Consider the following 15,632-nt stretch of genomic DNA (forward strand, 5'->3'; position numbering starts at 1 on the left):
TGTGTGGGCAAGCTTGGAGCAAATGGCCACAGAGCAGTCCATTCCACTGTAGCTCCCTGGAAATGAATAGTGGGGATCCCTTGATGCACAGGGTGCTAATTGTCAAGTTACCCCATTCCAGTTCAAATAAAGGCATGGTTAACACTGTCCTTTGTTTTCCAGACTTTTTTCCTTCCTTGCCAGATACAAAAGCCCTGAATGGCAGAGCAGAATCTCACCTCAGCAGCAGAGTTCATTCTCAAGGGTCTCAGTGACCAAGCGGAGGTGAAGGCAGCCCTCTTTGTGCTGTTGCTGCTCATCTACACCGTCACCCTTCTGGGCAACACAGGGATAACTGTAGCCATCCGAGGTCCCCCACAGCTCCACACATCCATGTACTTCTTCCTGGGCAGCCTCTCCATTGTTGACATCTGCTTCTCCTCCGTGGTAGCCCCCAGGACTTCGGTCAACTTCCTATTGGAGAAGAAGACCATTTCCTTTGCTGGCTGTATGGGTCAAGCGTTCTTCTACATCGTCTTTGTGAAAACTGAGTTTTTCCTGCTGGCTGTCATGGCCTATGGCCGGTATGTGGCCATCTGTAACCACTTGCTCTACTCCTCTGTTATGACTCGGAGGTTGTGTGTGGGACTGGTGGTAGGGTGCTACACTGGGGGTGTCCTGAACTCCATCATTCAGATGACCTTCATCATCAGGCTGCCCTTCTGCAGCTCCAATGTCATCAATCACTTCTTCTGTGATGTTCCTCCTCTCCTGGCTCTGTCCTGTGCCAGCACGTACATCAGTGAGATGATCCTCTTCTCCTTGGCTGGTGTCATTGAGCTCAGCACCATCTCTGCCGTTCTGGTCTCCTACCTCTTCATCTTCTTTGCCATCCTGAGTGTCCGTTCTGCTGAGGGCAGGCAAAAAGCCTCTTCCACCTGCATGTCCCACCTGATTGTGGTGACCACGTTGTATGGAACAACCATCTTCATGTATTTACGCCCTAGCTCTAGTTACTTCCTGAACACTGACAAAGTGGTCTCTGTTTTCTACACGGTGGTGATCCCCATGCTCAACCCCCTCATCTACAGCTTGAGGAACAAAGAGATGAAGGATGCTCTGAGGAGAACTGCAGAAAGAATCACAGTGAGGTTTTGAAAACCCTGATCCAGGGATGTGGGTAACATGAGGCTTTGTTCCAGAGGCTGTGGAGCCTCCACCCATGGCCATGTTCAGAAGCTGCCTGAATGAGGCCAGGAGCAACCTGATGTGACCATGACTAGTCACTGATGTGACTATGACCAGCAGGACATAGTTATGGCTCAGAAAGGACATCTAGGAGGTCTCTGTTCCTATGACTGGCAAATTATACACATAAACTTATATGTATATGTGTCTATATATACAAAAGCACAATATTAAATACGTCCTAAACTATAGATTTATATATAACACAATATATTCTTATGTTAAATGTCAACACCAACACCCATGATACTGATTTTCCTTGCCTCAGTTTAGTTGGATTCTCAGTGATTTATAGGGTGGGGAGGGTCCATCTGCTGTGGGCTTTTCCCAGGAAGGATGGAAACCCAAGATCTAAATGGATGAACTGATGTTTTAATGCAGTTATGGAGCAATGGGATATTGTGCATGAGCCAAGTGAGTGAAATGCAAATTCTACAACAGGTCTGTGTTTGGAACCAGGCTGCTGAGTTAAATCACAGTCAAATTGGGCTTTGCCACCTCTTTTCAGGCAGCTGTGGAACTTCACCCTTTCAGTTTTCCTCCTCAAGTTCTGCCTTTCTCAAAGCCTTTAAGAGAAGCTCTAAGGAGTTTTCTAATTTATACCCACAGTGGTTTGTTAAAAACAAAGGCAAGAATGTTATCAGTAGAATTTGCCGCAGGAGAGTTGCACCTTGGTTTGAGGCAATGGGGATTAGAGAAATCCAAAGAGAACATGGAAACACACCAGGACCCTGAAACAACGGGAAAATCAAAGGTAATGAAAAAACCCAATCAAAAGTCTTTATTTCCTATGCAAGAAGTCATTCCTGGCACAAATTGCAGCTCCCCCATATCTTGGTTGCTGTAAAATCGCAATGCCACCAGGGAAAACAGTCACCACAGGGTTTCCCCACACACCCAAAACTTTCCTATTTCTTTAGAAGCTCATCACTCAAAGGTGAGAGATGTCCCTGATCCAACTGTGTTAACAAGCTCCTCTGGGAATGGATTTGGAGCTGAAGGGCTGATAGGAAGGAGAAGGCTTGGCTGAGTCCTGGATGGAGATTTTCCACCTGTGGTCACTTGACCTGTGGCTTCCCCAGTGGGAAAAACACTCTTTAATCCAGGGGAAAATAACCCAAACAGGGATCTGACCCTGGCCAGCACTAAGGAATAAATTTTTATTCTTTTTTTATACTTTCTTCCTTATTTATACTTTATCCTTTACATTTTATTTCTTATTATATATATATATTTATTATATATATATAATATATATATTCTTATTCTTTACTCTAATTTACTAAAGTTACCATCCTGAAGCTGACTCTTACTGTTGCCAGCAGGACATGACAGTATCCACATATGCCTGCTCTTTAGATGCCCATTTCCCCTTCAAAGCTACATTTCATCTACTTCTGAAGAAAATTCATTCCTTTTTCTATGCGATTTTTGTTCCTTCTTGGTACCATTGCTCTCTGTGGTCACCTCCAAGAGGTGCAAAATTGTCACAGGAGTCCCTCTAGGTATAAAAGGCAGAAATTTTCAAATAAGTGGCTAGAAACTCATGGATCGGGATTTCTTATACAACACCACCATCTAGTGGAGGTTTCTGCAATAGTCACTCCTTTCATTTAAGATAAAACCACCTTTTTCTTACGTGCTGGGAAGCTTTGGGTACCCAAGTGGCTTGTTCTTACTCAAGAAACTGAGAGATAATAGATAAATAAACTAAGACCATCATGTTGCCTCTACAGTTGGCTGATCCTATGTAGACAGTTTATTTCCTGACCCTGTTAAAGCAATGTCAGATAGTTTAACAGCTTCAAAGTCCCCTCGCATTTAGAAATTATGCTTTAAACCCCACTTTTCCTAATGCAGTTCTTGGCTGAGGCTTCAGGTTGTATGAAATGTAGATTATTGTAGAATCATAGAGTGGTTTGGGTTGGAAAGGAGCTTGGTTCCAACCCCCTGCCATGGTCAGGGACACTACACACTAGACCATGTCATCCAAGACTCTGTCCAACCTGGCCTTGAGCACTGCCAGGGATGGGGCAGCCACAGCTTCTCTGGGCACCCTGTGCCAGTGCCTCAGCACCCTCACAGGGAAGAGCTTCCTTGTTATCTGTAACCTGAACTCCCCCTGTTTCAGTTCGAACCCATCACCCCTTTTCCTGTCACTACAGTCCCTGATGTAGAGTCCCTCTCCAGCATCCTTGAAGCCCCCTTCAGACACTGGAAGCTGCTCTGAGGTCTCCACACAGCTTCTCTTCTCCATGCTCAGCAACCCCAATGTTCTCAGCCTGGCTCCATACAGGAGCTGCTCCAGCCCCTGAGCGTCCTCGTGGCCTCCTTTGGACTTGATCCATGTCCTCCTGATGTTGAGGATATCAAATTCACTCTGCCTTTTAAATGCTTTTTTCATTAAATAGTCTGGGCTATCCATACACAATTTGAAGTGCTAATTCCTGGTGTTTTAAATGATTCCTTTCTCCATCAGTTGTTTCCTACAGATTCACAGATCCCTCTCAGAAAGTATCCCCATTGCACATCTTTACTCCTGACAAAGCCCTCCCAGATTTTATAATGAAAGCAAACAAAAACACATCAGATCTCAAATCAGGTAAGGTCTCAACCTTTATCCCATGGAGGTGAAGGATTTAATTCCTTGTTGTTGATGGATGTAAATCACACCCATCACCACCTAAATAATCCCAGGGGAGCAGCTGGGCTTATTTAGGTGCTCTCTGATGCTGAATTAAATGGGTGAGGATGCCTATACAGTAACCAAGTTCCTGGGTTACTGGTGGATCCATCCTGGTAACCTGCATGGGGTAGGAAACCCACCTTTTGTTGCAGAGCATTAAGTGCTAGGCAGGAATAGCCAGGGTCATTCCCTACTAGGGCTTTCTGGGAGTAAAGAGGTGATTTCTGTCCTTTCCTGGAAGGCCCTGCAGCCCCCTCTCATCTTTGGGAGCACAGTAATGGAAGCATTTCTGATTGAAATGGAAAGGCAGCTGCAAAGGAAGTTCTGCCTTTATTTTTTCCTTCTAAGTAGCAGCATGAACTGAGATAAAGGAGAGCTGGATTGTAACTACACAGAGGGTTGAACACTTCCAAGAGTGCTTCTCAAGAGGTAATCTTGTTTTTGAACACGGATATGACACACTACATACTGCTATGTACTAAACCACCTCTGGGGATTTTTGAAGGCTGGATAAAACTCTTAAAAGGGCTGATATTGTTCAAATAAGACCTTCTGGTGCCATTAATTTTAAATCCTGTTGGGTGTATCCTGACCTGGCTCTTGGGAGCACTTTGCCTGGTCTGACAGCTCCCTGGCGGTTAATGTGTAATCCCCTGACTTGTTTTACCCCTGGCTCTGTGAATATCACAAAGGACAAGGCTCTGGAAGGACGGGTAGATGCTGCATGGGAGAAGACAGAGCAGCATTACCCTTCTAGCTGGAGCCTGGAGAAGCTGGGAGTATTAAAACCCATTTCAAGTGGATCTGAGAGCAAAGAGGAAGAAATCCCTGATATGAAAACCCTGCTTTGTCCTGTGGCATCCACAGGATCCACAGGCCTTGTAGCAAACCTTACCTCCTCTGCTTTATTTCAGGGCAGCAGAAACCATCCCCTTCAGGAATCAGAGGGATGCTGGTGCTGTGAGCATGGGGCTCTTTTGCTTCATATTTTAAACAATCCTTTTCTTCACTCATTAGACAGTTTGTGCTGTAAGACTCTCGAAAGAGCAGGTAACCAAGCAGTGTGTTATAACTTTATATATCTGGCACCTTCCCCTTGTTCCTGTACTGGGATCTTGAGGATAACATCCACTATGATGGCTTTGGACTGACAGACTGGAAATTGAGATGAGCTCTTAGGCAGAAGCTCTTCCTTGTGAGGGTGCTGAGGCGCTGGCACAGGGTGCCCAGAGAAGCTGTGGCTGCCCCATCCCTGGCAGTGTTCAAGGTCAGGTTCGATGGGGCTTGGAGCAAGCTGCTCCAGTGTAAGGTGTCCCTGCCACGGGAAGGGTTGGAGCTGGAGGAGCTTTAAGGTCTCTTCCAACACAAACCTGTCTGGGATTCTATGGTTCCATGAGAGCAAGGTAACTGCTACCTAACCAGGAGGTTATGCTACAAGGTTTTGCTTGGCTGTAGGATCATAACAGCATCTGGATGTTCTCCTATCCATAATGTCAAGAGTTACATCTTGGATAACCCTAGCAACAGTCTGCTTGGTGAGTCCTAGGGCAGCTTGTTGAAAGCTTGGCCAAAAAACAAGATCTTACCAAATCGGAGTAGGAAAGGCACAAATGGAGGTCCTTTCCCCAGGAATACAGGGATAAATATTCAGTTAACTCTTCAGCAGAGTGTGGACCCACAACCTGCATGGATAATATCTAAACGAGGGCGGCAAGGTATGGGTTTTCAGATTAATTTATCTCCATTCCAGTGAGTGTGCTCAAGCTGCAAGGAGATGTGATTGCTGGGGGAAGCTGTCATGTATAGCACAAGCTGCAGCCTTAGAAACATCCCAGTTTTCATATCTGCCCTTGGATCACTTCAGACCAAGCACTTGGTTTGTCAAGCAAGAAAAAGTGAGGGTGAGCCTTTGTTAATTGTGAGCTTCAGGTCAATTGTCCCCTGGCAGGAGATGTGTGTGTCTGGGCAGGTGGATGCTGCCTCAGGGGGAGGATTGAGCCCCAGACCCAAACAGTTGGATTTTCATTACTTGGCTCACATCTTCCAGCTCCGTGGTGATGGCTCAGGAGCTGCTTTGCCTCCAGCATCTCTATGTGAGCAGTGAAAAGCAGCTCTAAATCCCCATTAATAACACCAGGAGACCACACGCATTGCTCACAGGACATCTGAAATGAGGAGTCTGGCTCTGGAGGTGGACCTCACCCCTTCAGCAAAAGGTCATCAAATAATGATGACTTAAGCATGTCTCTGCTTGTCAGATACCAGCCACGCGCACTCCTGCTTTGCTCTCTGCTGTAACTCTCTCAAGTGATGATTAATGTTAGGCAGGAAAAATCAATGAGGATTTATTCTGCCTGTTGTAAGCTGTGATTTTTGGAGCTGCTGGTTTCTCCCAGGCAGAATTTATCTTTGATCAAGCCTGAATGTATCTTTTGTCTCCAAGTCAGGCATCGTGTCTAAAGCAAAGTGGGGTGGAGAAATCCTTGTTCTGCACCATCCTACCCTAAGGAAAGCCACATTTGCTCTCAAAGAGCTCCTCCTGGGTCACAGAGAACAGCTATTTTTTCCTCATGTACTCACCCTGGACTGGCAGCACCCAAAAGATGAGAAGTAATTCCCTTTCCCCAGTAGTTACTCAGGAGTTCAAGGACTTCCATGTGTCAATGGCTTGAGAGGAACTATGAGGAACCCTGCAGTTTATTCATTCTGGTGTTGCCCTCCCTCCTTGCCTTAAAATACCTACTAGCTTCCAGCTGTGTTGGTGGTGGTTGTGGTGTTCAGCCAAGACTGGCCTTGGTGTTTTCCTCTCTCAAAAAGAATTTACCTCATATTGACTTATATATATGTATGTGTGTGTATATATGTATATATATACACCCTTTACATTGACTTAAAGTGGGGTAGCTGATTGATAGACAAAACCTGACATTCTTAATATTATTGAGGGATTTGGGCCTCTTCAGAATTTTCAGTTGCCTCTCCTGGATGTCTGCTACTCCTCTACCATCATCCCTCAAGCCTTGCTCCATGTTCTAGTGGAGAAGAAAGTGATTTCCTTCATTAGATGTGCCACCCAGCTCTTCTCATTCACAACCTATGCCACCACCGAGTGCTACATGCTGGCTGCTATGGCTTATGATCGCTACATGGCCATTTGTAACCGCCTTCTCTACTCCACAGTCATGTCCCAAAGGCTTTGCATTGGGATGTTGGCTGGTGCCTACTTAGCTGGTGTGATCAGCTCTGCCATACACATGGTTTCCATAGTTCATCTCCCATTCTGTCAGTCCAAGATGATCAGTCACTTCTTCTGTGATGGACCACCACTGCTAGCCCTCTCCTGCTCTGACACCCCTGCCATTGAGGTGATGGTTGCTGCCGTGGTGGGGTTCAAGGTACTGAGCACCACGGTCTTCATCCTCATCTCCTACTTTTTGGTCCTTTCCACTGTCATGTGAGTGTGGTCTGTGGTTGGTCAACGCAAAGCTTTCTCCACCTGTGACTCTCACTTCATCTCCACTGCTTTGTACTATGGCAGCTCCCTTTTCATGTACCTCCTGCCCATCTCCAGCCAGTCCTTGAAGCATGACGAGTTGGTCCCCATGAGAAGAAGCAGGCTGGATATTGCACCTTCAAGGATGGTTCGATATTGCACCTTGAAGAGGATGGTTGGATACAGCACCTTCAAGGACGCGTGGATATAGCACCTGCACAAAGAAGGGACTAAACATACTTGGAAGCCTGAAAACTGGAAAACACACTTCTCCTTAAACCAAGGCTACATTCTGTGCTGGGATGGACAGGACTTTCTCTGGCTGCAGCCTGAAACCTGACAGTGACTGTGTATTGGAAAGAATGTTGTTGTCCAAAGTGATTGTTACTTAAATATTACTTGAAATTAATATATCTTATTATTTATATGCTATTAAACATAATAATAAACTTTACTTCAGGCTTCAGAGAGCAAAAAGGAGAAGGTGGTGGCTTTGCCCTGCTGACATCAAATCAACTGGTATCTGAGCTCATGTTTTATATTAGCAAATGATTTCTGGTGTTATTTCTGGTTTTAAGGAAATATTAACTGATATTTCCAGGTATTTCAACTCCAGACCACAAGGTTTGGTCACGTGACATGACAGAGGGGATATTGAGGTGAGCTCTTAGGCAGAAGCTCTTCCCTGTGAGGGTGCTGAGGCACTGGCACAGGGTGCCCAGAAAAGCTGTGGCTGCCCCATCCCTGGCAGTGTTCAAGGCTAGGTTGGCCACAGGGGCTTGGAGCAAGCTGCTCCAGTGGAAGGGGTCCCTGCCTGTGGCAGGTGTTGGAGCTGGAGGAGCTTTAATTTCCCTTCCAACACAAACCAGGCTGCATTTCTAAGAAATAAAGCTGTGACAGGCTATTGGTCAACAAAGTCCTTGTGTTAAATGGGGACAAGTCATATCTGAGCCTCTGCTCTGCTGTGAATTTAAGTAGGGGTGTAAAGAGCAGGAATGCTGGTAAAGAGGAAGGATTTGGGGTCTTCCTCTCCCCTGAACACCCAAGGTGCTGCTGGCATGGGTATACTGATGAGCCCGATGGAGCAAGTACAAAACCCAGCTGTCTGCATCTGGGACTTCAAGCTGCATTACTCCCCCTGCACAAGCACACCCAGGTATTCTCAGTGCCTCTTTTTGCCTTCATGTAGTTCTTTTCAATAATCCTTGAATTATATATTTTTCTTCTTTCCAGAATTTGATTGAGGGTTATTTCTCCCTCTGTTATACTGATTTTCCCACTTCACAAGCCTTGGTTTTAGCCCAGTACCCAATGGGGAAGAAAGACATTCAAATCCACTCAGAAATAATTTTCTGCCCTCCTCCAGTGCATCTCCTGGACTGTCAGTCTGGTGCCTTCCAGCAGAAAAACAGGTTGACATTGAAAACATCTAAAGCTATCTACATTCTTCTCTTTCTTGCTTCCCCACATTTTCATACCTCGGTTTTCTCTTCTATCTGCTCCATCCTTTGTCTTTTCTAAATGACTGGGACAAGGTTATCAGTTAATATTTCTACTAAGGGTTTTATCATGTCTCTTCATCTAGGAGAAATATTCGAGACACACCGGCACGCCGAATTCTTCAGAGGAAGACTGGGAAATCTGACTTCATCCTGCTATATCCTCAAAGCAGCCACGTTTTGAGCCAATGCTTTTGACCAAAGTGGTGTACAATCACTAGTCAAGTGCATGGAAGTAAATGCATGTGATGGAAAGGACTCCCCATGACCAGCGCAAACCATCCACACAGAGGATGCTTTGTTTTCAGCTCCCTTCAATGCAATATTAGATGAACCCTGTGGATGTAAAGGGCTTCCTCAGGAAACACTGAAAGGAAGAGGTATGTGGTAGATGGGGAAATACAAAGCAAAGTGTCCTGGGCCTGTCTTCCTGGGTAGGTCTCTGCAGGAGAACTGGTCTTGGAGGTGTTGATGCAGCCAGGAAGACTTTGAGGGAGAGAGGACTTGAGAGGTTGTTTTGCTGATCAAGTCAAACTAATTATCCGAGGGAGGAGGGTCCTTTGGGAGAACAGTTTGCACAACACAAGCCTCTGAGGTAATGCTTCCTGTGAGATAAAAACCCCTCCACCAGCCAGCCTGGAGCATCCTGCTCCCAAGCATCTCTCCTTCAACCCATCGCATGGTCTCCAGGAGGAGCTGCAGGCACTGCATCCACCACCACCTTCCTCTTTAACCAAGCAGGTACAAAAGGGTTTGATGGGTGGTGGGTCCAGTTTGACCCTGGTCTTGCTGCCTCTCACATGCTTGATGGCATGTTATATTTCACTCTTCTTCAGGGACTGTAGAGATAGGGCAAGGGGTGATGGGTTTAAACTGAAACAGGGAAATTCAGGTTGGAGATAAGGAAGAAGTGCTTTACTGTGAGGGTGCTGAGGCCCTGGCACAGGGTGCCCAGAGAAGCTATGGCTGCCCCATCCCTGGCAGTGTTCATGGCCAGGTTGGACACAGGGGCTTGGAGCACGCTGCTCTAGTGGAAGGTGTGCCTGCCCGTGTCAGGGTTTGGAGCTGTGTGAGCTTTAATTTCCCTTCAACCCAAACCATTCTATGATAACCCATGGTGTGAATAAAAGTGCCCTAGTATGCCTAGTAGGTTTGCTTCAAAAACACCAACCTTCCTGACCCCATCTACAACTGATTTAGCAATATTTTAGCATGAGAATATCCAAGCGTAAAGCCTTAAAATTTTGGTTTATATATGGTATGCTTTGTATTTTACACCCTTAGGTGCATATTTGGGTTGGTCATAGGCAGCTCACTGCATTCCCAGCAAAGCTCTGCTGGAGTGAAGTCCACTGATTTCCCTTAACATTATGCAGGGTGGGGGTTCTTCAAAAGCAGATAAACTTAGAACGTAAAACAAATTTCAAGTACATGGCTTTGTGTGGTGTTGAAAAGGATGCAGCACAAGTAATGAATCTATGGAAGAGCACTGATCCACTCTGAAAAATACAAAAAAAAAGGGAGAAAATAAATCCTTAACATTCCCAGAAATGAGCGAAGAAAATACAAAATCTTTTCTGTTTTCCACATTTTGTGATGTACTTATTTGGTTTTATTGTATTACGTTTGGATAGACATGATGTTTCTCACTCTTTCATTAGTGATGTATATATCAATCATTCTAGAATTATTCTCTTTTAATTTCCTGTTGTGTAATGAGCTCCTTCACCACTTTGACTTCAGATCTTGAGCTACACACAGAAATACACCATTACAAATACACCATTTTCTATTGCATTTACTTTGTGGATTATACTCCAACTAAACTTCCACATTATTTCTCTTGTAGGGATGTATTTCAGTGATTCCTTTCATTTCAATCCAAATCCATCAACTTATTGAAATGACGGACAGAGGAAACCTCACGGTTCTCTCCAGCTTCATCCTCTTGGGTTTCTCTGATGCCCCAGAGCTACAAACCGCCATCTTCACAATCTTCTTATCCCTCTACGTTTTCATGGTGCTGGGGAACCTGATGATGATCCTGCTGATCAACACTGACCCCCACCTCAACATCCCCATGTACTTCTTCCAGAGCCACTTATCTTGCATGGATGTTTGCCTTTCCTCTGCTATCATCCCAAAAGCTCTGGAGACCTTCCTGCTGGGGAGAAGCCACATCTCCTTTTGGGGTTGCTTTGCCCAGATGTATATTTTCGTGGCTCTGGCTGTCTGTGAGAGCTTCCTGCTTGGGGTAATGGCTTACGACCGATACACGGCTGTGTGCAAGCCCCTGCTCTACACCACTACCATGACCAGGGCACGTTGCCATGGCATGATGGTGCTGGTGTACACCATCGGGTTCCTCACCTCCCTGGTGCACATCACACTGGCAGGGAGGTTGTCCTTCTGTCAGGCCAGGAGCATCAACCACTTCTTCTGTGAGCTGCCCACCCTCCTGCAGCTCTCCTGCTCAGACACAAGCACAAATGAGGTCTTCCAGGTTTACCACGCTGTGTTAAACACTGTGGGCCCTCTCCTGATGATCCTGGTGTCCTACACCTACATCCTCCACACCGTCCTGCAGATCCCTTTGGCCACGAGGAGGCTGAAGGTCTTCTCTACCTGTGCCTCCCACTTGGTTGCCATCACCATCTTCTACGCACCCGCGATCCTCACCTACGTCCAGCCTCATGAGGCATCCTCATGGGATCAGGCAAAGCTGGTGTCGCTCTGTTACTCCATCCTCACCCCAACCCTTAACCCCCTCATCTACAGCCTGAGGAACAAGGAGGTGAAGGGGGCTCTGAGGAGGCTGTGGGAGCGAAAGCTGCTGCCACATCTATGCAAGGTTTGAAAGCACATTTGGAGCTCTTCAGTACTGTGGAGGTAAGGAAGGAATATGTGGAATATGTGATTATGGAATTGAGCATTACTGGCCATTATTGGTCATTATAGCTCACTACTGGTCATTATTACAGCAAGTGCAGGGTATGGAGAACCAGCACAACGAATGGTTCTCTTCAAACTGCTTCAGGCTGTTTTAAGCAAGGCCTGAGCCTTCAGTAATTCATCCAAATAAGTATCAGGTATTTAATAACAGGCCTGAGACAGCACCATGTGTTTTGTGTCTAAATTGTGCTAAATGAAAGTAGAGCCCACAAAAAGGAGGCTCAGGCTTGAGGTAAGGCACTGACGACTGTCTACATTGCCTGATTTATAAGCATTTCCTCAATGATGAACTGGTGGAAGGTCAAGAGGATTTGATACAGCTCTGGTGTCCCCAACACAAGGAGGACATGGAGCTGCTAGAGCAAGTCCAGAGATGCAACAAGGATTCTCAGGGGCTGGAGCAGCTCCCATATGGGGCCAGGCTGAGAACACTGGGGCTGTGCAGCCTGGAGAAGAGAAGCTGCTTAGAGTCCACAGAGCAGCTTCCAGTGTCTGAATGGGACTATAAGAAACCTGCAGGAGGGCTTTGGCCAAGGGCCTGCAGGGACAGGCCAAGGGGAATGTCTTGAAGCTGCCAGAAGGGAGACTGAGATGAGCTCTTAGGCAGAAGCTCTTCCCTGTGAGGGTGCTGAGGCGCTGGCACAGGGTGCCCAGAGGAGCTGTGGGTACCCCATCCCTGGCAGTGTTCAAGGCCAGGTTGGACACAGGGGCTTGGAGCAAGCTGCTCCAGTGGAAGGGGTCCCTGCCTGTGGCAGGGGTTGGAGCTGGAGGAGCTTTAAGGTCCCTTCCAACACAAACCTCTCTGGGATTCTGTGAAATAAAGCTGTGACAGTCTGTTGGTCAACAAAGCCTTTGTGCTAAATGGGGACAAGTCATATCTGAGCCTCTGCTGTGCTGCGAATTTAAGTAGGGGTGTAAAGAGCCTGAGTGCTGCTGGGAGGGAGGATCAGGGGTATTCCTCTCCCCTGAACACCCAAAGCGCTGCTTGCCTGGCTATCTTGACGAAGCTGATGGAGCAAGTGCTGTACTCAGCTGTCTGCATCTGGGACTTCAAGCTGCATTATTCACCCTGCACAAGCACACCCAGGTATTCTTAGTGCCTCTTTCTGGATTCATGTAGCTCTCTTCAATAATCTTTGAATTATATTATTCTTCTTTTCTAAATTAGGTTGAGGGTTATTTCTCCCTCTGTTACACTGATTTTCCCACTTCACAAGCCTTCGGTTTAGCCCAGTACTCAGTGGGGAAGAAAGACATTCAAAACCACACAGAAATCCTTTACTTCCCGTCCTTCAGTGCATCTCCTGGACTGTCAGTCTGATGCCTTCCAGCAGAAAAACAGGTTGACATTGAAAACATCTAAAGCCATCTGCATTCTTCTCTTTCTTCCTTCCCCGCATTTTCATAGCTTGGTGTTCTCTTCTATCTGCCCCATCCTTTGTCATTTTTAAATGTCTGGACAAGGTTATCATTCAATATTTCTACTAAGGGTTTTATAATGTCTCTTCATCTAGGAGAAGCATTCAGGACACACCGGCACTCAGGATTCTTCAGAGGAAGACTGGGAAATATGACTTCATCCTGATATATCCTCAAAGCAGCCACATTTTGAGCCAATGCTTTTGACCAAAGTGTTGTACAATCACTAGTAAAGTGTATGGAAATAAATGCATGTGATGAAAAGGACTCCCCATGACCAGCGCGAACCATCCACACAGAGGATGCTTTGTTGTGTTTGTTTTCGGCTCCCTTCAATGCAATATTAGATGATCTCTGTGGATGTAAAGGGCTTCCTCAGGGAAACACTGAAAGGAAGAGGTATGTGATAGATGGGGAAATACAAAGCAAACTGTCCTGGGCCTTTCTTCCTGGGTAGGTCTCTGCAGGAGAACTGGTCTTGGAGGTGTTGATGCAGCCAGAAGGAGTTTGGGGAATGAATGGTTCCTTCAAACAGGTTCAGGTGATTTTAAGCGTGGCCTGAGTCTTGGATAATTCATCCAAATAAGTATCAGTTATTTAATAGCAGGACTGAGACAGCACCATGGTGTTTTGTGTTTAAATTGTGCTAAATGAAAGTAGTTCCCACAAAAAGGAGGCTCAGCCTTAAGGTAAGGCAGTGACCACTGTCTCCAGTGCCTGGTTGATAACTGTTCATCCCAAGCGAGCTTGAAGATCTGAGGGAAGGACCAAAGGTTCAATACAGCTCTGGTATCCCCTGCAGTTCTGATACAGTTTTGGTGTCTATAGAATACTAGAATCATAGAATAGTTAGGGTTGGAAAGTACCTTAACATCACCTAGTTCCAACCCCCCTGCCATGGGCAGGGACACCTCACACTAAACCATGCCACCCAAGTCTCTGTCCAACCTGGTCTTGAACACTGCCAGGGATGGAGCATTCACAGTCTCCCTTGGCAACCCATTCCAGTGCCTCACCACCCTCACAGGAAAGAATTTCCTCCTTATATCAGATCTGAACTTCCCCTGTTTAAGTTTTAACCCATTACCCCTTGTCCTGTCACTACAGTCCCTAATGAAGAGTCCCTCCCCAGCATCCCTATAGGCCCCCTTCAGATTCTGGAAGGCTGCTCTGAGGTCTCCACGCAGCCTTCTCTTCTCCAGGCTGAACAGCCCCAACTTCCTCAGCCTGTCTTCATACGGGAGGTGCTCCAGTCCATGAGCATCCTCGTGGCCTCCTCTGGACTTGTTCCAACACTTCCATGTCCTTTTTATGTTGAGGACACAAGAACTGCACACAATGCTCCAGGTGAAGTCTCACAAGAGCAGAGCAGAGGGGCAGGATCAACTCCTTTTACCGGCTGGCCACTCTCCTTTGGATGCTGCCCAAGATACGGTTCATTTCTTGTCTGCAAGCACACACTGCTGGCTCATGGTCCTTTTCTCATTGACCAACACCCCCAAGTGCTTCTCTGCAGGGAACATAAGAAGGCCATGGAGCTGCTGGAGGAAGTCCAGAGGAGGCCATGAGGGTGCTCAGGGGCTGGAGCAGCTCCCGTATTGCGCCAGGCTGAGAACACTCGGGCTGATCAGACTGGAGAAGAGAAGCTGCTTGGAGACCTCAGAGCAGCTTCCAGCGTCTGAAGGGGGCTACAGGGATGCAGGAGAAGGACTCTTCATCAGGGAGTGTAGGGATAGGACAAGGGGTGGTGGGTTCAAACTGAAGCAGGGGGATCCAGATTGGATTTGAGGAAGGAATTCTTCACTATGAGGGTGCCGAGGTGCTGGCACAGGGTGCCCAGAGAAGCTGTGGCTGCCCCATCCCTGGCAGTGTTCAAGGCCAGGTTGGACACAGGGGCTTGGAGCAAACTGCTCTAGTGGAAATTGTCCCTGCCCATGGCAGGGGTTGGAAGTTGAGAGCTTTTAGGTCCCTTCCAACATAAACCAGTCTGGGATTCTGTGATACCTGATATGAGCATCCAATACATTTATCCCATGTAAGTGAGCTGGAGCAGTGCTAAGGACCTCTGATAGGCACACATAGGTTAGCATGTGGCCAGAAGTATGTCCCAACTAAAATCTTCCTGGGATGTCTGGTCCTCACATCTTTTCCTTTCTGGATGTTCAGTACCAGGTCTGTGCTTTATGGATTTGACCATGTCACTTCCCCTTCTGTATGTCATCACATTATTGAGGGGAAAGATGCTCTAAATGAAATAGTAGATGGAGGGGTTTTAACATTTAATCCAAACACACCATTTCTGTTTAATGAACTGTACAACTGCTGGAAGAACATGTACTTGTATAATGACAAACTG

General features: G+C 46.6%; 2 protein-coding genes across 2 annotated transcripts; both read left to right on the plus strand.

Moving 5' to 3' along the window:
• Window positions 1-198: 198 nt before the first annotated feature.
• LOC133282251 (olfactory receptor 5J3-like) lies at window positions 199-1,137 on the plus strand. The gene has a single exon (XM_061478298.1). The coding sequence runs from the start codon at window positions 199-201 to the stop codon at window positions 1,135-1,137; it is 939 nt and encodes a 312-aa protein (XP_061334282.1).
• Window positions 1,138-11,162: 10,025 nt separating this feature from the next.
• LOC133282252 (olfactory receptor 5AS1-like) lies at window positions 11,163-11,714 on the plus strand (the record flags this gene model as incomplete). Its single annotated transcript, XM_061478299.1, has 1 exon — window positions 11,163-11,714. A coding segment is annotated over exon 1 (552 nt), but the record flags the coding sequence as incomplete, so codon positions are not given.
• Window positions 11,715-15,632: the final 3,918 nt, after the last annotated feature.

The sequence above is a fragment of the Pezoporus flaviventris genome, unplaced genomic scaffold (assembly GCF_033815535.1).
Source record: "Pezoporus flaviventris isolate CSIRO_AGI_PZ_B2104156 unplaced genomic scaffold, CSIRO_AGI_Pfla_v1 ptg000116l, whole genome shotgun sequence".
NCBI classification, from domain to species: Eukaryota; Metazoa; Chordata; class Aves; order Psittaciformes; family Psittacidae; genus Pezoporus; species Pezoporus flaviventris.

Excerpts from the sequence above, each read along its gene's own strand:
- LOC133282251 (XM_061478298.1), top strand. The coding sequence starts at position 199 with ATGGCAGAGCAGAATCTCACCTCAGCAGCAGAGTTCATTCTCAAGGGT.